At 36.6% G+C, this 23,939-nt stretch overlaps 1 protein-coding gene across 6 annotated transcripts in view; it reads left to right on the plus strand.

The window, feature by feature from the left end:
* FTO (FTO alpha-ketoglutarate dependent dioxygenase) overlaps nt 1-23,939 on the plus strand; it is a 245,058-nt gene that overhangs the window by 36,824 nt on the left and 184,295 nt on the right. For 5 of the 6 annotated variants that reach the window (XM_057429573.1, XM_057429579.1, XM_057429578.1 and 2 more), the window contains exons 2-4: nt 6,951-7,028; nt 13,278-13,932; nt 22,004-22,147. In XM_057429573.1, coding sequence (XP_057285556.1) covers nt 6,951-7,028; nt 13,278-13,932; nt 22,004-22,147 — 877 coding nt within the window. The remainder of the gene's footprint in view (nt 1-6,950; nt 7,029-13,277; nt 13,933-22,003; nt 22,148-23,939) is intronic. The other variant, XM_057429577.1, reaches the window with a different exon arrangement.

Below are 23,939 nucleotides of genomic sequence, written 5' to 3' on the forward strand. Positions count from 1 at the left end.
CTGTTGGCTATTTCTCAGTGAAACAATGCAAGTAATGGCATGCAGAAATGGCCCAGTGTTGTTCTCTATTCCTTGTGATTCACAAACATGTTGATTTAAAAGTATCAATTGTTTATAACATTTCCTTAGGTTCATCTGTGCTCTTTTGTCCATACGTATAAAAAGAAAACTAAAGACTTGGAGATCAGATTCAAACTTGATCATTGTTCTAAAATAAAGTTTGAATGTTCTTACTTCTCACTGAATACAGCTGATCGTTTTACCAACCAGGATGCACAAATTACAGGGAACCAGAAATGGGTGATAGTGTCAAGATGCTTGCAGTGATGGTAGAATTTTATTAACAAGTATACTGAGAAGGCTTAGGGGCATTTTGTCAGCAAAAAAGTGGCTGTGTTTAAATAATTTATAATTTCAAACTTTTTTCTTAATTATTATTTAAAACGTTAATCCATGCGTGACAAATCTACACTCAGCTGGGTAAGAAAAGTGCCAGTTCTGTTTCATTAACAGCCACTGGCCAAAAGAACAATGTTCCTGCAGGTTAAAACAGTGATTAAGGGGCCCTTAAGACTCAAGGTGGGGAGGGAAGGGGTGCAGGTAGTAGAGGCATTTTTCACACATTGGTAAGCTGCTTCAAGGCATAAATTAACTCCTAGTTCAGTTACATCAGTTCAAGTATGTTGTGCATATGCATGACTGGTCTGCGTGTGCGTGTGAACCAAAATCTGGGCCTCTTGATTTTTGAGAAGGGGCAGGAGAGGTTGAAATTAGTAAGCAAAACCAAACAGTACCTTTGAGGAAAAAACACCAGCCTTTCAGACAGCTGCTCAGTCACAAGTATTGGTGTTAGACCTGAGGTCTTTGCATTATAGTAGATTGTTCCTTACATAATGTAATTTTCATGTCCAGATCACTTGAGCTGCATCCTACCACTTGTGTAACAGGACTGGTTTGTTCAGTGGGTGAGCAAGGTGCATAATAGTTACATTAAATAACCTTATACTTTGTTGTAGTATAGTTAGGAAATGGATTTATGCCAATTAAGCATGGTTATGTAGCCATAGATATATTTAATATGCATTTATATGGAATAATAATAATGACAATGCAAGTTTTTGTCCTTAATATGGAAACGTTTTTGACATATAGTATTATGGGTTGGGGAGCTGTCGTATGCAAAGTATAGTACAGTGTGGTCAGATGTCTGCCAGTATTTTTGCAAGGCTGGATTGTCGGAAGAGTGTAGCACAGACAAGGCTTTTGGTAAAACTTGAGTGTAACAAAGGGCAGCCTGGGAATAATGGTACTGGTAAATCGGCCAGTCCCTCAAGGTCTTCTAATGAGTGGAGCTTAGAAATAATTTGAAGAAAAAAAATTCTGGGATCTGATATATGTGATAGTGGAAAAATAGAAGCTGTAATGGCGCATTTAGAATGTATATTTTTTTATTACTCCTGGTTAATTTCTGACATAGCTGGTCTTAGTGAGCCACTTGAATGATCTTGGTTGCTATGAAGTTTTAATAGTTAACACTTGGAAGGCCTTGTAGTTTAAACAAATGTTAATTTCAAAATCACATTCCTTCCTTGAGAAAATATCCCAAATTGGGTATGCCTTTTTAATTCTTCATTTTTTAAAAACGTGAAAGAATATTTGGAGGTAAGGCGTTGGAAGTTCCTGTAAAGCAATGACTTTTTTCTAATGGGGTTTTATTTTCGTGTCACAAAATTTTTACTGAAGAAAGTGCTTAATCTTCCTTTATTATAAAGCCATTGAGCTCTCACTTCAGAGTGCTACCCCATTTCTTCATGCATGACTTGAAAGGAATCCATGTTTTCATATAGTTGATTAAAAACCCCAAAAGATGAAAGAGAAACACAGGCCCTAATGTATGTTCTTATGTGGGGAAGAAGCCAATAGAAAAGAGGGATTTTTGAAAATCAAAGGTTTGCATTTGAACTTGTGATTCAGATTCTTTCAGGACAATATGCATTCTCAGAGTGCCTTGCTAGACCTCATAACCCTTTGGAAAAGAAGACTATTGGGAAAAACAATGGTGGAGGTAGAGATGATACTTTCTTATGCTTTGAATCGAGGCCTTTTTTGTAGGAGCTGACCAAGAATTTCTGTAAACACATTGGACTGCATTGAAAACAAAAATTAAAAACAAAACCCTGAAGTGTTTAACTAGCTCTGTTCCTTAGTCATATTCTCAAAAGTGTAAAAGCTGCAGCAGGCAGTTAGAAAAACTTAGGAAAAGAAAAAAGGGCAGTGTTTTAAGAACTTCTCTAGAAAAGAGTTGAGGCAGAAGGGTTTTCATAGGCTGTGAATGGAGATGATGTTTCAAAGCTGTTAGGCCTTGCTCCTGCACTCCTACCTATTCCCTCCTTTAGCCTCGCTAAGATTATTTGTCAGATTAGACATGAGATAGGTAAAACTCAGCCTAGATAAAAAGTTCAGATTTCTTTTACCTCTCTGCTGTAAGATTGCTAAGGGTTGAGGGGAGTAAAAAGGGGCATTTTCAGTCATTAGTTGAAAAAAAACCCAACATTGACCTAATGAAATTAAGGCAACATTAGGTGGGACTTTAGGTCACTGTAACATGAGTCAGGTAGTGAATCAGAAAATTCAGAGTATGCAGAATTGTTTTGCTGGTTGTGCTCTTTTCTTTGCATCAAGCGAGTGCAAGCTTCTGTTGCCAAGCACCAGCTTGAAGAGTCCAGTCAGTTCCCAGCCATCTGCTGAGACAATATTTCATAGACATATCATGTGTGTCTATGAAATATTTGTAAATAATAAATATTGAAGAATTGTTCAAGTAGGAAGCTAAATGCAACAGCAAGATACTCATTTTTTCTTTGAATTGTTTTCTTTCATATGTGTTTTTCATAGCATGATTTGTTTGCACTTCATTCTCTTTGTTCTGCATAATGCTAATTCTAAGGTGAAAGTAAATAATTAGTGGCTGGAAAAAAGGTTGCTTGCCATCCACTCAGAGACCAGGAACATGCCTGTTAGAAGATTCAAAACAATGTCTTTAAAAAAAATCTTTTCTAAGGAATAATGACATCGGCTTTTCCAGGTTAGTGACTTTCAGTCATGTTTTTTGGCAGTCTGCTAGTTTGAAGAAAGTGTATGTTTTAACTGCTCATCACGGTGAGTAGTTCTTGTTTAGCTAAAAACTATCATTCTTAAATGCTTCGTAGGCACTGTTGTGTTGGTCCATGTCTTGGACTTGTGTGACTGTTTACACCTGGATAGGATGGTGCTTCACGTCCAGAGAGATTATGCGGTGAAACTGGTATTTTCCCAGAATTCAGGAGAAATGCAGGGTAGCAAAGAGGGTTATCTTTTTAGAGGTGAATGATAGACTGAAGTGTCCCTTGTTCTAAAAAATGCAGTTTCTTCCATAAATTTTTCAGTGTGTTTTATGCTAAGTACTGGGGAAGGAAACAAGCTTTTCCTATTAATGTTTTCAGTGATTTCCCATATTAGAAATTATTGAGTCATTGCAGCCTTACATTTATTGTCAGAACTAATTTCAGTAATATTTCAATGTGATTTCAGCAGAAATAGTTTTCATCATACATTGCTTCAGCCAAGACAGTGATCTCTAAATTGGAAAATGACTACTGTCTTCTGACTTGTGTGATGATGAGACTATATGGGAATTCTGTGTTTGAAACACTAACGTCTTCACAAGCCTTTATAGCCTAGCTATTGAACTTTTGTCTTACAATTAGGAGAGCAATGAAATCTTTTGAGAAAGATATTGACACCTTGCAGCGAAATACTTCAGCTGCAAAAGTTTTTTTACATGGTGGTGATTCTTGGGTAGAAAATGCCATTAAGTCCCACCTTCCTTTGTACCACTTAATTTGAAAATGACAGACCATGTATGTATAACTGCATTTTGGCCTGTGACTTTGATACATATTCATTGTGTTTCTATCACTTCCTCTGCTCTGTAACATACACCATGTTACTTCTACTGTTATGAAGAAACATAGTAAAAAAACTGTCCATAGTGATTGTGAAATTTCAATTATTGCTAGTTCTCTTACTGAAGTTTACAACCATCTCATTAATAAACCTGTTTTTTACTAGTAAATGAGCAGAGATTGTTAATGTCTGAAGGAAGTTTATCACATGCTCTGAAATTGGGCATTAGTACTTCTGGTCTGCCTTCCAGTTATCAGAGTCAGATATAATAGATCCATTAACACTCACAGCAGCCTAAAAAGATTGCAAAGATTTTTCTCATTTCTGAAGGCCCAGGTACAGTACAACATTTAGCAGGGTTTCTTGAGCAGTGCCCAGTACATGGTGACATTATAGGGATGGTGCACTTACAATTCTTTCACATACTGGCATCGCGAATGTATATATGTAAAGATTACGTTGGTTCTTAAAGTGTAGGAAACATAATACTGGTACCTCAGTAAGCTGTTACACAATAATTTTTAAAATGTAAAAATGAGGTTTAAAGAATGCTTTTTTTCAGATGCCTGGAAACTTCAAATAAAGGCATTTTTATTTTTCCTATTTCAGAGATTATATGTTGGAAGAGCCCATAAGCAATGCTTGTGTAACCGAGCTTAGACTTACACATTAACCAGCTGGTATAGCCAGATCTTCAGTTGTTCTCTTTTTTCACTTTTTGGAGGTATTTGTGAGCAACTTGATGTTTTTGACATCTGTGTGACAGCTTCTTGCATAAGAGATGAGCAGCGTGTTATACCACCCAGCTGTGCATATTAGTCTGTACATCAAGCTGAAGAGCAGCACTTAGCCAGATCTGACAATCAAATGTGAACTAGTACTACCTATACACAGGAGTGCATTTTAATGTGTGCTTTTTGCCAAGAGGCTGGTACTTGACAAAGAAATTGTCAGAATCTCTTTTTCCGACCTCTTTCTTATTTTTTCTCCCCCACACTCGTGAGTCCATGTTGAAATATTTTTTTTTCTTGCAGTTTAATATGGTTTATCTTACAGAAAATAAAGCCAATTTAATGTTTTCAGTAATTTCTGGTAATAAAATTGCAGCAAGCTTTGTATAATAGAGAAGTGTTACCGGTTTAGATTATGCAGCAAATTAACCATGTCATTTTCCACAGCTTAATCTAAAGTAATGTTATGTTCAGTTTCACCATGATTTCATATCAATGTGCCAACAGCCTGTTTCCAGAGAAGCCAGGACCTAGAGAAATTTTACTGCCAGTTTCTAAAATTCAGTGCTGCTTTTCTCAGTCTATTAAGAGTCGGTAATCAGCAGTTTTGAGTGTGGAGATGGGTGAGAGCTACTTGATCTTGGTTTAGTTTTACTGATCTGGCTATAAACCTTAAAGTTTCTAGACTTCTTCGTGGATTTTAGAGCTCATCATCTTCCTTGATGATTGAATTTGAATAAATGAAATTCACTGTCACAGACTAAAATACGCACTAACACTCTTCATAGTTCCGCTTGCCTTGTTTACGTATTTGTTATAAACCAGATATTACTAAAAGTCGTAATTCTTTCTTCCTTTTTTCATTGACAAAACAGGTAAGACAGAACAGGCAACCCCCCAAAAAATTATAAAGAGGCAAATTTACAAAAAGCCTTCTTTTAACAATTAATTCTCTTGTCTATGGAATAATCAATTTGTGGTGACATCTAGGTGATAAAATATGTAGTTTTCCCCTATATATCTTGTTTTTATGAAAATGTAGGTGACACACTGTAACTTATCTTTAACTTATTCTGTGGGGAGGGGTTGGTGCTTTTGGGTTTTTTTTCTATTGTATCTTTTAAAAGTGGTATTCCATTTCCATGGTCTTTTTCTTATAATAGAGAAGTATTGAGCGAGCTGCCACTCCAGTTATTTCTTGCAATTTTGTTTATGTAGTTGAAAATACTGCAATAGAAGTAGGAATGTAAATCCTGTTATCTGAAATATATAAGCATTATGACAGATGTATTTTTGTAATCTTTGAGTTGTATTTTTGTTAGTAAATATTTGTTAACGATCAAAGTTTTTAAAGGAGTCATCCTTGCAAGCTAAAAGAAGAAATAAAGGAAATGGTGTATTAATTTTCTAGGCCAATACTTCCACTGCAATAATTTTTACATTGGTGTTAATCTGTAGTTACATGATGTTGAGTTAGGCTGTGTGTACATAAGTGTGGTTGGATTTGCCATGGGTTGGAATTGTTTGATTCCAAAAATCTGATGGCATATTTCAATTGTCTCTTGCACTTTAGCTCACAATTAATTGTATAATGCATACAATAATTTTAATTAATTTTAAATTTAACTATTTATTTAAATTCTGTTGCTAATGAAAACCTGGGAAATGCAGTTTGTGGAAATAGGGTTTTTATGTTAGCAATTTCTTAGTGATTGTGTTCACTCAACATCGAAGGACATACAGCCAGTCTAAACCAGAAGCAAGAAGAGAATTAAGAGAACAGGGGTACAGAGAAGACCTACTCTTCACGGTCAGCTGGTTCTTAGTGTACTCCCAACATCAAACCAGATTTGTGGCTATCCACTGGGATTTCCATTTAATGGAATATGACCTTTGGATGTATGAGATCCACAAATGGAAGAAGAAAATAAAATGAAAAAAGAAATAAGAAATTAGTAGGTAGAAATCAAGCATAGTTCTGAAGGACATAAGATTAAGATGGATTTTCATCAGTGTAATAAGGACTCATATTCTAAAAAGAATTTAGGAGGAAAAATGCTCATGTGCTCTGTAACTAGCAAACCTGAATTACTGCTTTGTAAGTGGAAAAGCTCTACTGATTTTTTGCATCCATTTGCTTTTACTTAATTTCGAGAATCAAAGGTAATAAAAATAATCGTACATTTGTCTCTTTATAATACTAGTTTTATATTTGCTGGTTTTATCTTGGGTTCTTATCTAACTTTATGTTTCAATTTTACCCCTCTAAAACAGAAAAAAGAGCTTCTTCAAGAACTTGGAAAGGGCAGACTTCCATATATGACACCAGTCGATGCCGATTTCCATCAGTTGGTAATGTATTTCTTCTAACTGCACTTGTTCTAAACTAAAATGCCTATTTGACCGAACAATAAATCTTTCTTCAAAGAGAAACTGTGAAATCTGATATGAAAATGGGATTCTCATGGCTAACAGTGTGCTTCCAAGTAATGTGAAATATGACCTCCAGAATTGGGATATTCAAGAATGAAAACTTTGTAAATTTATTTTTAGGATTTTGTCCTGAATATCAATACCTGAGCACCAGGTAACACGTAACAGTCACAGTTTCTTATGCTTTATTAAAATAAAATACACTGCCATTTTTAAGGGTTTATTTGGTGGGTATTCAGAATCATGAAGTCAAACTCCAGTTTTGCCATGGGATTGCAGTTGTGATACTGAGCAACCTCTCTACTTCCCTCACCTTTGTCATTTATTTGGGTTGTAGGATGCTTAGAGAAGGCATGGTGTTCTCAGTGTTCTTACAGTCCTGAACATAGTGGAACTAAGTTCTTGATAGGCATCTTTTACAGCCATAGGGATAATAACATAAAACAAATCCCAACACCAAACACACTCTTTTCATGCTTAATCTAATGCTCATGAAGAAGCTCTTCCCCCCTCTTGAGACTTGGGTAGCTTACTGTTTTCTGCTTCCTTAGTCGTGTTACATCCCCTCCTGTTTGATATTTTCTGTCGGTGCCAACAGCAGCTAAGCCCAGCATATTTTTCTGTCTTTGTAAATCCAGTCTCATGGAGCTGAAGATGGAGCTAAGGCTGCCCAAGTGGCACCTCATTTACTTAGTGTCAGTAACTCATAAGTACAGAAGACAATGGGAACAAGATAAGCAGTGAAATCAGACCGCTTCTGGACTTAAGTTTAGATACATTCTTCTTGCATCATACAGATTTATCCTTTTTTGTGTAGTGTTGTGTGTGCATGCTAGGTATTTTTAAGTCTATGTGAGAATTGGAAGCATCATGAGCACCTCTTAAATTCTTATGGTGGTTGTGAGATGTTACTTAAATCAAAGCTGTACATATTACAAGTTCCATGGTGCTTAAATGTAGTACAGATGGAGGAGAAGGGTGAGAGCTTGAAGACAACAAGTTGGCAAAATGAAATATCGCATACAATTCAGTTTTATATTCTATCTTTCTGGAAGACTCATGCCTTACTACCTTAAAGATGCACCCCTGACAAAGCAGTATTTTTTAAACACATTGGAAAGGTTAGGTAGGATGCAAGTAAAAACCTACAGTATCCTGTCAGGTGTGGAAATGTACAGTCTGAACACAATAAAGAGGTTCCATCACAAATTATATATCCTGTGTGTTCCATCACAAATTATATCCACTTTCAGTGTGCCTTGTACAATGCAGGATTTTAGAAATGGGCTCCAAATCGTAGGCTGAAACAGTGTAATGTTTAAAGCCACTTAGAAACAAGGAAAAGTCTGTTAGCAAGGCAGTTCACAAATGTAGAATCATAGAATGGTTTGGGTTGGGAAGGACCTTAAGATCCTCTAGTTCCAGCCCCCCTGCCATGGGCAGGGACACCTCACACTAAACCATGAGGCATTGGAATGGGTTGCCCAGGAAGTTGCTGAATGCTCCATCCCTGGCGTTGTTCAAAGCCAGATTGGACAGAGCCTTGAGTGACACGGTTTAGTAGGAAGTGCCCTTCCCATGGCAGGGGAGTTGGAACTAGATGATCTTAAGGTCCTTTCCAACCCTAGCTATTCTATGATTCTGTGTCAGTCAAGACTCCGTCCAGCCTGACCTTGAACACTGCCAGGGATGGAACATTCACTGCTTCCTTGGGCAACCTGTTCCAGTGCCTCACCACCCTCACAGTAAAGAACTTCTTCCTTATATCTAACCTAAACTTCCCCTGTAAATATATATATATATATCTGAAATAAAAACTCGGAATTTCATGATATAAGTGGCAGTTTGTTTATCAAGGGTCCCTGTTTCTGATTTCTAACTCTGTTCTGTCACTTGGATCACCCTGGAGGATGATTCTCTGCATTTGAATACCACCTTTAGAAGTGAAGAAAGCATGTGTATATTTAAAATCATGTTTGTAACATTCATATGAAAAATTGAGCATCAAATGTGTAAGATGCCTGCTTCTTTCAGAGTGAGCAGGGAATTGACCTTTAATACTTGCTGTCAGGGTTACAACACAGAGTACATGATTACTTCTCCTTCCCCATCCCCCCAAAACAGCAAGGTGTCCAGTGTGAACCTAGTGTTCACCCTGTCTTCTGATCCCTTAATGCTTTCCTTATGTAGGACATTGCACAGTGACTGGTCAGAGATTTAAAGACAACCAAACTGTTTTCATATGATGTGTTGGAAATGTGTTTCCACTTCCTGATTTCTTCTAAGGTTATCAGTGTGGCATTTTTGGGGTGTGTTTGTTTGTTTAAGATAGAATCCTGAGTATACTGTGTAAAACTTAATGTTAAAATAGTAATCTTAAAACACAACCCAAAGGTAACGTGCCTCTGACTTGGCTGGCAGCAAGTGTGGAAGACACTACCTCTGCAGTTCAGGAGGGGAATACAATGTTGTTACCTCTGTAGCACTTCCTTTCTAGGCCATGTTTTCAGTAATTTAGTTACTTTATGTCATATTGTTCTTTCCCTCCTTCCATTTGTAATAATTGTTTGGAATTTCATGTGTGCTGTTCATGTAAGAGATTCGGTATATTGAGTATTTAAAAAATATTCAGTAGTAATAACTTTTAAAATATACCATAATAGCGTACGTAATGTGATAATTGGTTAGTCTTGCCTGAGTATGTCCAATGTGCAGAATTATTTAAAGAAATACTGGCATACTGTATATATATGACTGTTAGTGCTCTTTCTTTTAGACATATTATTTGCATAATGAAGCATATCATGCAGCGATAATCTTTATATGTCACAGCATATAATGTTTTGTCATTATTAGGTATGACTGTGAAAGAATACTTGTGATTCCTATCAACCTGTATGTACACATCTGTAGCCTATAGCTGTAAATCCTTTATATTTGCAGTTACTGATTTCAGTAGTTATTCTTCGTAAAGTTTTTTTTTGTTGCACTGTTCAAAGGCTGCAGATGCAAAGCGCTGATTGAAACAAAGGGGCCAGTTCAGGATGTCAAGGCATCGTTTTGAGCTTTTGGAGCTCAGGGGAATTGTGTTTAACAAGTTTGTATTAATTTATTTCAAGGAAAGCTGTGATCCAGTGTTCTGTGCTGGGGATTGTAGAAGGAACTTTAAACAGACATCTGGGCCTTTTTTTCAAGCTGTGTTATTTGAAGTTACGAATGTAAACACTATTGTCAGTAATTATTATTATCCATAGATACCATTAAAGGGGTTTTCCTCTGTCTAGGAAGCTAGTTTTTGGAAACCATAAGAATGTGTAAAGAAAGGGAAATAGCTTCACTGTAAAAATTCACAAGAAATGGTGGCAAGGTTTATAGATAAGCTAAGATTTATTATGAGAGTCAGTATTTTTAAAATAGACTTCCTGTTATGTTCCCCTCCTTAGCAGAAACAAATGGTCCTATAAAGCCGCCTCTTCAGTGTTGTAGGGTAACAGTGTCTTATGATGCCAAAGTGTAACCATTTTCATGTAGTAGAAAATGCCCAAACCGACTTACTGCCTGGTTAGTGTTTTCTTTAAAGGCACCTTTTCTGGATTTTAAAATTAATTTCCTGAAAGGCATGTTCAAATTTGACTTGGAAGTAGATAGTACAAGTGAAGTCGGTTTGAGTTGTACCAGGAGCCCACAGATGGATCATAGGTCACTTTTATGCTGGTGGCTTTTTATTTGTTTTTTTAAATCACTTTGAACATAAGCTATTACATTAGTAAAAGTTTTGCTAGATCAGCTTTGTGCATCCATGTGCTTTTGCCCCATTGCTTAGTGCTTTCAAATGTCAGTTTCTTTTATATATCTATGAATTTTAATGAAAAACATGGTAACTTACTCTATTTAAGAACTTATTCTCTAGCCTTTGTCCAGTTTGCCAAAGTCTCAGCAGTAGCTAAAGCAGATTTACAGGCAGCCAATAGAAGGTGTGATTATGTGATACTCACTTCCTTAGAAAACCAGATTAACAAAATAAAATTATCCAAGCCTTCCTGGAGTGGGAAGCAGTATTTTGCACGCAAAGCAAGATACTGTTGATTAGCAGTGTTACACCTTGCTGGGAGTTGTTCTCTGCTCACACTGCTGGACGTTGAATTCCAGCTGATGCCAGAGCTGATGTGGTCAGGAGGGGATATGAGGAAAAAGGATATTGCAGGAGAAAATGGGAAAGAAAATAATTTTGTCGATCTTCTTTTATCTAAAAGGGGAACTTTTATGTAAAATGGTAGAGTGAATTGGCATGCATTGAGGAATGTGGAATGTCAAGCACTGTTTTGAAGATAGAGGTGCACCACAGCAGAATTTTGGCTTTGTAAAAAACATACATTGTGTTATTTTTGCCCTATAAAATATTGTTATATAAAACTAATTACTAGAGTTTATTGTGTAGCCCTCTAGAATTCTGCATATCAGAATGAGAGAATTCTGCACATGAGAATGAGATGCAGTTGTCTTTGTTACTGCTTCATATTCTTTTGTCTGTATGCTTAAAGGCTTTTATTTACAAATTCATAAGGAGATTCTGCCAGAATCCTCAGATTTATTTAGAATCATAGAATAGTTAGGGTTGGAAAGGACCTTAAGATCATCAAGTTCCAAACCCCCTGCCATGGGCAGGGACACCTCACGCTAAACCATGCCACCCAAGGCTCTGTCCAGCCTGGCCTTGAACACCGCCAGGGATGGAGCATTCACCTCCCTGGGCAACTCATTCCAGTGCCTCACCACCCTAACAGGAAAGAATTTCCTCCTTATATCCAATCTAAACTTCCCCTGTTTAAGTTTGAACCCGTTACCCCTCGTCCTGTCACTACAGTCCCTAATGAAGAGTCCCTCCCCAGAATCCCTGTAGCCCTCCTTCAGATACTGGAAGGCTGCTATGAGGTCTCCATGCAGCCTTCTCTTCTCCAGGCTGAACAGCCCCAACTTTCTCAGCCTGTCTTCGTGCAGGAGGTGCTCCAGTCCCCTGATCATCCTCGTGGCCCTTCTCTGGACTTGTTCCAGCAGTTCCATGTCCTTTTTATGTTGAGGACACCAGAACTGCACACAATGCTCCAAGTGAGGTCTCACAAGAGCAGAGTAGAGGGGCAGGATCACCTCCTTTGACCTGCCGGTCATGCTGCTTTTGATGCAGCCCATGACACGGCTTTCTGGGCTGCGAGCGCACACTGCAGCTGGCTCATGTTCATTTTCTCATCCACCAGCACCCCCAAGTTCTTCTCCACAGGGCTGCTCTGAATCTCTTCTCTGCCCAACCTGTAGCCGTGCCTGGGATTGCTCCCACCCAGGTGTAGGACCTTGCACTTGTCATGGTTAAACCTCATGAGGTTGGCATCAGCCCACCTCACAAGCGTATCAAGGTCCCTCTGGATGGCATTCCTTCCTTCCAGCGTATCAACCGAACCACACAGCTTGGTGTCATCGGCAAACTTGCTGAGGGTGCACTCAATCCCACTGTCCATGTCAGCGACAAAGATGTTGAACAAGACCGGTCCCAACACCGATCCCTGAGGGACATCACTCGTTACTGGTCTCCAGCCAGACATTGAGCCATTGACCACAACTCTTTGTGTGTGGCCATCCAGCCAGTTCTTTATCCACCGAGTGGTCCATCCATCAAATTGATGTCTCTCCAATTTAGAGACAAGGATGTCGTGTGGGACAATGTCGAGTGCTTTGCACAAGTCCAGGTAGATGACATCAACTGCTCTACCCCTGTCCATGAGTTCCATAGCCCCATCACAGAAGGCCACGAAGTTGGTCAGGCAGGATTTCCCCTTAGTGAAGCCATGCTGGCTGTCACCAAGCACCTTCTTGTTTTCCATGTGCCTTAGTATGCCTTCCAGGAGAATTTGTTTATTGATTTAGAGATTTGCCCTGGTGATACTCTCTGGTTATGGGCCAGTTGCACATATCCATAATTTGCACAATGTACTGGGATATGAAAATAAAGTAACAAATATCTATTTCTTCACCATAATCTAGACTCATGTTTGTTAAATGAGCCATGTCTGTTCTTGAATATATGAAATATTTTGGTTCCTGTAAAAAAAAAAATTCTTTTGCTGGTTTTGTTGTGTTTTTTTTTTAATTATTATTTTTTTTTATTTTGTCCTTTAGTGGAAGTCCAAATATTCCAAGCTGATTTTCAGAAAATCTGACACAGTGCCTGAAGAGCTCCATCAGATGGTACAAGAAGGATTTCTGACCTTGCGAGAACATGATTGTTTCTTTCAAGATCTTGTAAGGATCAAAGGAAAAGATTTTGTTACCCCAGTGTCTCGTATATTAATTGGAAACCCAGGATGCACGTACAAATACTTGAACACAAGATTATTTACAGTTCCTTGGCCTAATGAGGGTTATGATATAAAATATTGCAGTCCTCAAATACATGATGCTTGTAAAGCATTAATCAGACTTAATGACTACTTGCATATTGAAGCAGTCAAAGCATTGCAAGATTTTCTTGAGACCAAAGAAATTAACGATACTACTGTAATATATAGGGAACAAAATTTTGCTACTTCTCTTACAGAGAAAGGGTCTGTTTCAAAAGATCAAAGCAGTTGTTGTGTGCGAGTGGATAACTACATGAGTCTAAAGAACAGAACATCTTACAACGTGACTTTATTGAATTATATGGATCCCCTACAAATGCTGTATTTGAAACAAGAACCTTATTTTGGAATGGGGGACATGGCAGTGAGCTGGCATCACGACGAGAATCTAGTTGAAAGGTCAACGGTTGCAGTGTACAGTTACAGCTGTGAAGGTGAGTGATGGGAGATGGGACTTTACTAGGGATATAAATGTCCCAAATCCCTGAAGCTCTTTTATGTTTCCTTGGATGTACATCCATAAGCACACCTGCTTATTTGTCAAGTGTTTCTGCATACATTGGGGTACTTTTTGTACTTAAGCCTTATCTTTATTTTTACTAAAACCTCTACAATGTATACTTATGTTTACTGCAGCTGGCATGTCAGGTGTTCTCTAAGTACATTTAAAGATTGTTATGATTAATTTCGTGATCAAGAGCCGGGAAATACCTATTCCATTTCATGTGCATATTTTTTATCCTGCAAAATGTTTCATTGTAATTGAAATTATCATATGCAGACTTGCTTCTCTTTATGTTGATTTTACTGCTCTTCTTTCTTTGGAAAGATAATTTTAGGTGGGTTTTGTCTGAAAGTATTACTGTATTTACTTTAAGTGTAGACATTTTTTCTGGGCATGCTGTAGTGCTAAAACATTCTGCCGAGGAGTTGCCAACATTTCTTTAGCTGGGAAGGGTAGAAGTTTTCCATTAAAAGCCTTGTTGTCTGACAGGCTTTGCATACTCTTAGTTATTTAAAAAAAACCCAAAACATTTAAATTCAGTATTGGTGGGAGGGGAGGAAGTATGCTTGAAGAGTCCTTAAATATTTACTTTTTGGTTTAAAATGCCTTTCCCACTTTTATCTTTATTTAAGAGCAGACATGAGGATTTTTTCCTGTGTTTGAACAAAGACTTTAGTTTATTTTTTTTAATGGCTTCCAGTTTTGCAAACGTAAGATTAGAATTTAGACACTTGATTTGAATTTGCAAATGCTCCATTACGTTTCATAATTCACAACTGAGTTTTGGTCATTCCAAAAATCCTTTGATGTTTTCCTCAAAACATGGGAAGAATTCACACAGACTTCAGTGGGTTTTGACTAAAAGATCATGAGGTGAAAATAATAACTTACGCTTTCATGTGTGTTCTCTTGTTAGTTTTGTTACTAGTTTTGAAAATTAATATTCAACCGAAATCATCATATTTAAATTTTCATGGACATAAAGCATCAGCTGGCTTAGCAAGCTAGATAGAAGAGATTCCTTGACCTATAGAAGTGTCACTTTGTTCATGAACTATTTTCTGTTCTATTTGCCAAAGACCTTGATGTTCTGCATTCAGTAAATGTTTGGGTTTTTTTTTTTCAGTAGTACTGTAGATAAATACTTTTAGGAACATTCTAAGTTAAAGAAAGATAAGCATGAAGTAATAATAGTATGTGTAAGGATTTATTGTAATATGCTTAAAAAAATTTTAACGCAGAACTTGATCATGGAGGGGAAGAGTCCCTTTTCAGTTTAGAGAGCTATAAATTAAAAAAAGAGCTACGATGTTTATTCTTATCTCATTACTTGACTTTGTTTCTTCTTCAGCAAGTTAGGTAAAAATTATGCTGTTTTAAACCCACTGAAAATTCTATGCAAGATTTGATTGATGAAGGTAGAAAAAGTATTTGATGTATTTAGGCCAAAAATTGTTTGGATATATGTATGTAATTAATGTTTTTGCCACATACAAGATTTTTTTCATAAATACACTTAAAAGCTTACAATATAGTTAAATTCTGAAGGATTTAAGAATGGATGTGAAAACTGGAAAAAAAACAGCTTTCCAGGGAATAAATTGATAATTCTATCATTTACATAAAAAAAAGGAAATAACTTGACTTCAATTTTTTTTTTTTGTATTTTTGCAATTATTCCAAAAGTTTTTGATCAAATTGAAATTTGGGAGGAATCTCTTGGCAGCAGGTGGTGGCATTAAAACCTCAGTGTAGCTGGAGATAGTGTAAAAGACCCTTTTGGGGGAACAAAATGAAAACGGATTTAAATCTGAACAAGACTGAATTCTACTTTCAAGCTCTGGAGCATGGCTTAAGTTGGTTTCGTGAACTTTAGAGGGGTTTTAAGGTGCCTGATGTAGCTTCTGAGCATCATGAGGACATGTCCTGAAGCTTACCTTTATACTGAAACAGCTCACTCGCATCTGTGTTCAGGTTGTGATTACCATTGTATATCCCTAACGTGAAGCCATATTTATAGTTTGCCTACTTACTCATGAATGGGAGGAAATAGAATTTGTTTTATAGTTTGAGCATGGCATTGTAATTAGTGACAGTAAATACTTGAGTGTGTTACTGTATTCTGCCCAGCGCATCCAAGAGGAGTCTACTAGATTTTTAGAGAAAGAAGTAATTGTCTTTTGCTATTCTGATTTCCTGTTTATAGCTTTCAAATGCTTGTGGTTATAAACTTACAAGGTTATTTCTTCCAGTTCCATATCTCTTCAATGTCTTGGTGGTTTGTGCACTTCACAAAGACTGTCAATATTTATTATATCTCTTACTAAACTCTCTGTAACTGTGGAGCATGAAGAAGCTCCGCATCTTTTTGAAGATTATTTTTACATTGTTGTAGAATCCTATCTTGACTCCTCATTTTCCATAAATGTATTTGCTTTTTACAACAGTGTCTTTTATCAGTGCTTCATTAATTTGTTTAGTATTGAGTTAGTGTTGAATTATCACTGTAGTGTATAAAGACTATCACAGAATCATTACAGAATACCTAATAAGAAGAGTAGGGGTGGTCAGAAATTTTTTCCATTGGATAGTTTTTCCTCAGAAGATGTCAGATGCATCAGTAATTTTCTCCGAGAAGACATTGATTCTGCGGGAAATTTAAGCATAAATTAAGCATGTTAATGTTTCTTAAAACGAGCTTGATTCTCTTTTCTGCTAGGTCTTGCACATTTTTTTTTTTTGTCATCTGTCTCTTCCTCAGACTCTCACTGGTGTCTGTGGTGCTCCAAATGCAGGATTTGTGGCAGTCCTTGAACATGGGGCAACTATGGTTTCCCAAGCTTCATGGCCAGTACTGAGCTATCTACTGCGCCACAAACACAATCCCCAGGGTTTCAGAATTTGAACAGGAGGAGCCCTTGGAGTCACGCAGTATTACTGCACTATGGCAGCTGTTTATCAGACTGTGTAGAGATGGACAACTTTAATTTGCATTTTATACCATTATTTGTTTGATACCTACTTATGTGATTAAACAGTATTAAAACAGATACTACTCTAATTGAAACAACTATATTTACTTATTTGCTTGTTCAGTGTCTGATGCCATAATTAAAGTATAATATTTGAAACTTTGACTGATATTAATTGGAGTAGAGGCAGTTTTTAATATGCCAGAAAAGAAATATGAGAGCCAACATGAAGCTATTGGAACAAGCTGATACCTTCGTTAGTATCACTGTTTATTTTCTTGTTTCCAGTCACAAAGTGTTTCAAGGCAACTTCAAACAAGGTACTTTTTCTAACAACAAAATCAGATACATGTTTTGCGTAATGCTCATCTGACTAGTATTTGCTTTTATTTTAAAATGCATTACATTACAGTAGGTTAAAAGTAGATTGTCAATTATAAGAATAGGCCCACAAAAAGCTGGGGAAATTTCCTTTTTATGTATATACGGCATGAAGGTACATGAGTGGTAGTCATGGTGCATATGCAGAGCTGATACATTACAGAATGTGTGTTCAGTCAGACTGCTATTAACATTCTTCAGAATTAATTTACATTTCAGAATTTACTGCGGAAGAGGAATTCCAAATTTTGACCAGTTTGGGATTTTTAGTAATGAATTAGGTTACAAATATCACATGAGAGCAGGAAGGTAAAAACTTGTTCAGGCTTTTAATACAGTAAGCTAGCAACCCATTTTTATTTCCTGCTCTATTTATAAAAGGTGAATTGCAATCCAAATACTGGTGGAATAAGGGCATTCTCAAAAATCATACTTAATCCATGAAGATTTCCTAATAAACAGTTTTCCCTCAGGTCTTTGTAAGTTTTGTAGGCAATTTTATTGCTTAGCAGAGCAGTAGTTAGTTCTAAAGATGTTACTTGAAGTAGAGACTTGTTTCAGTTACCAACTTAAAGAAGATGGAAAATAATGTAGTCACAGGAAGTGTCCATCTTTCACTGACCTGTAACTGTAATTCTCACAAACTGTGTTTGGGGTTAGAGAAGTACTTTAGATGCTTTGCAGTAGTTTGTCTTCTTATGGTAAGGCCTGTTTACTGTATGAATCCCTTGAAGTACTAACCAGCTGTCTCTGTTTATTGACCAATTTTGTTACAGTAATGACTGACCTTGGAGGAGTTTTAATACTTCTTAGTATATGAAATGCTGGTTGTATTTTTTCACACTGATGTTAGAAGCAATATTGTAGCACTAAACCCCATGACAGATATTTAAGTTCTGCTGTAATTGTGAATAAAAATAATGGAGATTCATGTATGTTTTCTCAGTATGTTAAAAAAAAAAAAAAAAAATCCTGAAACTACAGAAGTTGTTTGGAATTGAAGTCAATCTAAATTTGTAGTTGAATGATAATTCTCTTTATGTACTGTGTAATGGATAAAAGTCATGGAGTAGGTGTTTACATTGGACAAGAACAATTACAGTAAATTGTGTTTAGTATCAGTAATGTAGTAGAAGTATTTCTTGATGAAAGAGTGGAAGTGGTATGTAGGAAAGTATATATTATTTTTTAAGAAATTGATATATGAGTGAAATTGTCACATCTGTAACTTGTAGGTTCTGGCTAGTTGGAATTCTGACAGAATCACAAATTTTTAAGTGATTACTTTTGTAATAATCAAATCTCTGTTCACTAAAAGGAAATTATCATACTAAAAGGAAATTATCATTTGGATTATCTGTTTTTTTTTTTTTTTTTTACACATCTCTCAGTGATACGATCAAATAAAGCCTCTTCTTCATGTGTGAAGGGATAACAAAATAGTCATTGCTCTTATTTTAGTGCTTCTGTTCTTGGTGTATTTGTACACAATATTCCAAATAAGCATTGATAAGAGCAATGTTGGCAAATTTTTGTTGTGAATGTCAGTGGCAAGCAAAAGTTAATGATAGTGCAGTTTAATCAGCTTGTTAATCTATGGCTTTTTAGTAATAAAGCAGAAGAAATAACTCTGGGTAGCTATTCATTCAGCTGCTGAAATACAGTGCATACTTTGCTTTTTTCACTTCTTACATAGAATGTACATAAATTGCTATGGAAGCTAGTAATAATGTATATATTAATGTATTTCAGCAATCGCTGAACACATGTCCAAATTCTAAATTCTGAAAAAAAAACAATCTGTAAAAAAATAATTCTTGTTTCTATGCAGCAATAGTCAGGTTTAATGGCAAAGTAGAAGTTTATAGTCCTTGTTTTTAGCAGTGTATTGGCAGTGATTCTGTCATCAAGAAATCATGTTTGATTTAAGGTTACGTTTAGAATACAGTTTGGCATTACAATTTTACTTGAGTAGAGAACATTGAGGTTCCAGAGTTTGAAAAAATTCTTGAAGACTTTAGTGCCAAATAGCAAAGAAACCTTTCAAAGCTACTTTTACTTTCTGTGCTGTGGAACAATAATCAACCTAGATCCAGGAAAATAAATTTCATGTTGTTCTGAACGTAACCATGACCCAAACCTGATAAGATAAGGTCTTACAGCTGGAACATCTGAAATCTGAGCTGTCTAGTTAGCAGCAAAATGTTGTGGCCGATTTTCTGCAGCTTTATTCTCTCTTTCATATTTCTACCTTAATTACAGGTTTGATGAGGTATTGTTGTTATGATGTGGTAACCTTGTTACCTGGTTGTACCATTCCATTTGGGATGGAAGCGCCACATTCTGTAAATCCTTAATGAACAGAATTCACATTTGTAGATAGTTTTATTACATTTTAATTAAATAAGGCTGCATTAGACCTTTTCTGTATGGTCTACTCCAAGGTAAATACATGCTCTTAAGGTGCTGTGTATGTGCAAGATCCACATGATTTACTCTTAAATGCCTAAGATTTAGGTGCATCCAAATGTTTTCACGTACATGAGAACTGTAATTATATCAGTCAATAGACAGCATTCATTCATGCTTGAGGTGTGGCATAGAGAATTTAATAACAATTTATTTTTATGTAAAAGTTTGTCAGTGCTACATAGAGATATACCACAAATGTTAAGATGTCTTTTTTTCTTTTTCCCCCCATTGCTCCTACTTTCAGAACAGTTTGCATATAAAAGCTAGTAGCAGCTTGCTTCCATTTGTTACCAAAATAACATGTTAGGAGCAGTCACTTTCAATTGCTGCTGATAATTATAAGGTGCAATAATTGAGAATATAGAGAAACGGAGGCTGTGAGCTACATCTGAACTCTGTACTTAAGCAATAAAAAATTTATCAAACTGCAAAAAATAAGTCATTTTAACGAGCACATTCCAAAGGTGCTGGATTTATGAGGAGACCCCAGGAAACTTTGATTGAAATTGCTGTCTCTGATTGTAGTTCTATATTTTATTGGTGCCATATTGTGAACAGTGCTGCTGCCAAAGTGAATGGGAAAGAAGCATAACAGAGAGAGCTAACCCAGAAAGGTTACCTCTTTTTATAATATCCATGATGTATTGCATTAAAAATGCCTTGAAAGACATCCTATTTGCAGTTTTCAGAAAACATTTTTCTTAAATTAAGTTACGATTTATCTGAACAGGGCAGAAAATATGAAAGCCCCTTGAAGACTTTAGTATTGATTTTTCTGAGTATTTGCTAGCTCTTGTTTTCTCATTTGTGTGCTCCTTGATAGAAAGGCCTAGAGCTGCTCCTGAGCCAAGTTTTCAGCTAGAGAACTGCAGCAGTGAAGGGAGGGAATATGGGGCCTGAATTTACAGTAGGAGTTTTAACTAAGAACTTCAGATTGGGTTTTTGAAAGGTTTTGGCTCTGCTTTCTGAATTTAGGCAATATTTAATTGACATAGAAAAACAAGACGATTTATTAATTATTAAAATCTACTCCCAACTAAAAAGACATTGCAGTAACCATGTGAGATGAATGACTTGAAGATTTTGAAACTGTGAGCTCAGCGTTACTTTTTATGTCTGCATCTTATAAGAGATATGAATCTTTAGTGTTTTTATTCTAGAATTAAATGAAGACACGTTTTAAAAATTGTTACATGAAAGCACATTTGGAATGGACACACACATGTGGAATGGACACACATAGACGCAATAATTAGGCATGCTGCATGATTTCTAGCTGCTCACTGCTGTTCTGTTCCAGCTGCTTATTAAAACTTCATCCTCCCTCTGTCAAAATGCTCTGTTACTTTACCCATAAAACTGTTACACCATAGCTCCCAAATACCTTGTTATAAATGCTGACTATATCTTTCAATTTATACTGCAGTGAAGTAAGCTTATGAAAGTAGTTCTGAGGGATTAAGCTCTAAATACTATTCTGTGCAGTGGATTATTTTTTCCTGAAGCTCAACACATTCATGTTGCTTAATGATAAGAAAAATGTTGTGACAAATGTACTGAAGCTTCACTGGCTCTTGTACATGTTATCTAGCATGTTTGACTAATAATTTTGAGAAAAGAATGACAGATGTGATTCCAAGATTCGCTCGACTTTATTGGTCTGGATTGCATTTGTGCCTCAGTTTATGATTTGGTGAAATTGCAAGTACATAAACAAATGAAGTTGTTCATAAAATGCTTTTGCAGTTTATAACTTGAAATTCTTTCAGAAATTATCTTTTTATATCAGTGTTTCTGCATTTTTTCTTCTTTTCTTCTATTACAGTTTTAGTAATGTAAGAACAAAAATAAAAAAATGATTATTACATATACTTGAGAACTTCAGAAAACCTTGAGTCCACTGCAAAATTTGCCTTGATTTGCTTTTACTTTGTAGTTAACATGAAGTGTTCATCTTAATAAAGTTGATTTCAAAAAATCTCACATGGCTTTTTTTTAAGTTATTATATAGTTTTGAATTTGAAGGTTGTAACTGTATCAAATGTAGGTTATAGAAAGTTTAAGCCTCTTTAAGATTCTACCAGTGTGAGATGTCTTTGTCTGTATTAGACAAGATTTTTTATGTTATGCTTCTCACCTTGGTTTTGTGGTGTTTTTCTTTCTCTCTCTTTAAAGGTTCAGCTGTGGCAGAAAGGGATGAACAAACACTGAAGGGAAGAGACCCAGCTGTTTGGCATGTAGGCTTGAAGGTAGCATGGGACATAGAGACACCTGGATTAGCAATGCCACTTCACCAAGGAGACTGCTACTTGATGCTTGGTAATTCTCAAGAGCTAAGGAGGTGAACTCTATTGAAAATAGAGAAAATTACACTTCCTATCTTCCTTTCAGTTAAAGCTTTTCTTATTTAGAAAGACATGAGAACCAGCTAGAGGGTATAATAAATTCCTCCTACCCTGCCCACTTCCGGTGTATTTGAGGGAACTGGTTTTATCCTGTTTCTTTCACGTCACAGCTAAGAAAGGGAGATAATTCTTTCTGAGCCTTTTCTTGTGCAATCAGAATTGCTACTCTATGTCAAGCTTCAGCCATAAGTGGAATTTCCTTAGATCTTGTGAGAAGTTGAGCTGTATCTGTTCCGTCCTTCTATTTGCAGATGCCAGTTTCCTTTTTTATTCTTAATGCCATTTTCATGAGTAACTGGGAGCATTTGTGTTTGTTATGTTCAACAACAACAAAAAAAATCTTGTTCTCAAGTTTGCTTATAGAGTGGTTCTGTATTATGGAAGCTGTGAATGTAGAAGTCTTAAGTTTCCTGGTACTATGGTTCTTGAAGTTTCCACCATTATGCCAGTCTGTCGGTTTTAGACATGACGCTTCTCTCCTTCTGCTAGACATTTCCCTGTGTATAGTCAAACATACTGTTTTCTAATACGGAGATTATACCAAGTTCATAATGAACAGAGCTGTCATACTCCTAAGTGTTTCTTAATGTCTGTAGCATAGAGGGTTAAAAAAAGAAAATTAAATTGAGTTCATATACTTGAGCAGCTGAGCTCACACACTGAGCTTTTCCCGTTGAAAGAATAGAAGCAAGAACTGAAGCAAAAACATATCTTGACACAGAATCTGTTCCTTTCTCTGGCTTGTGTTTCACTTGAATATCATTTTTGTTTAAACCAACTTAGTTACAAATCACACAACTCAGAACATGAGAAATGCATCTGACAATATCCCGTTTGCCTGTTTAGTGCCTTGGCTTGACAGACCTCATCTCAAAGACTGAGAGCACTTGCACTGTTCCCTTTTTTTTTTTGTGACTTAGAAGGAATACTCCTTGGAATGTGCCTAGAATGACCTGTCACACTGCCAACTTATTGGGCTGAACAGTCTTTTAATTTTTACTTTTCACTTTCATCTTCCAACAACTATAAAAACAGTTTACTTACTGCATGCCATACATTTATGGGCAATCTGAAAAAACATATCATAGAATTATAGAACCATGGAATAGTTAGGGTTGGAAAGGACCTTAAGATCATCAAGTTCCAAACCCCCTGCCATGGGCAGGGACACCTCACGCTAAACCATGCCACCCAAGGCTCTGTCCAGCCTGGCCTTGAACACCGCCAGGGATGGAGCATTCACAACCTCCCTGGGCAAAGATGTTGAACAAGACCAGTCCCAACACCGATCCCTGAGGGACACCACTCGTTACTGCTCTCCAGCTGGATATTGAGCCATTGACCACAACTCTTTGTGTGCAGCCATCCAGCCAGTTCTTTATCCACCAAGTGGTCCATCCATCAAATTGATGTCTCTCCAGTTTAGAGACAAGGATGTCGTGTGGGACAGTGTTGAATGCTTTGCACAAGTCCAGGTAGATGACATCAACTGCTCTACCCCTGTCCATGAGTTCCATAGCCCTAAATATACCACTGTTTGTTCTTAGTTACCTCCTCAGATCCTGTGCACTGTCATCAATGAAGTGTGTTGTTTAAAAGAACTAGACTGTGCTTTAAAGTATGTTCGGACATGAAGAGATCAGGTGTTAAGATGTGAGATCCTTTGGCAGAGTGCTGTAGATGTGCCTCTCTTCTATATTTGTGAG

This window comes from Pezoporus wallicus, unplaced genomic scaffold, assembly GCF_028554395.1.
Source record: "Pezoporus wallicus isolate ANWC-B61680 ecotype Strahan unplaced genomic scaffold, APGP_CSIRO_Pwel_v1 contig_13784, whole genome shotgun sequence".
Taxonomy (NCBI): Eukaryota; Metazoa; Chordata; class Aves; order Psittaciformes; family Psittacidae; genus Pezoporus; species Pezoporus wallicus.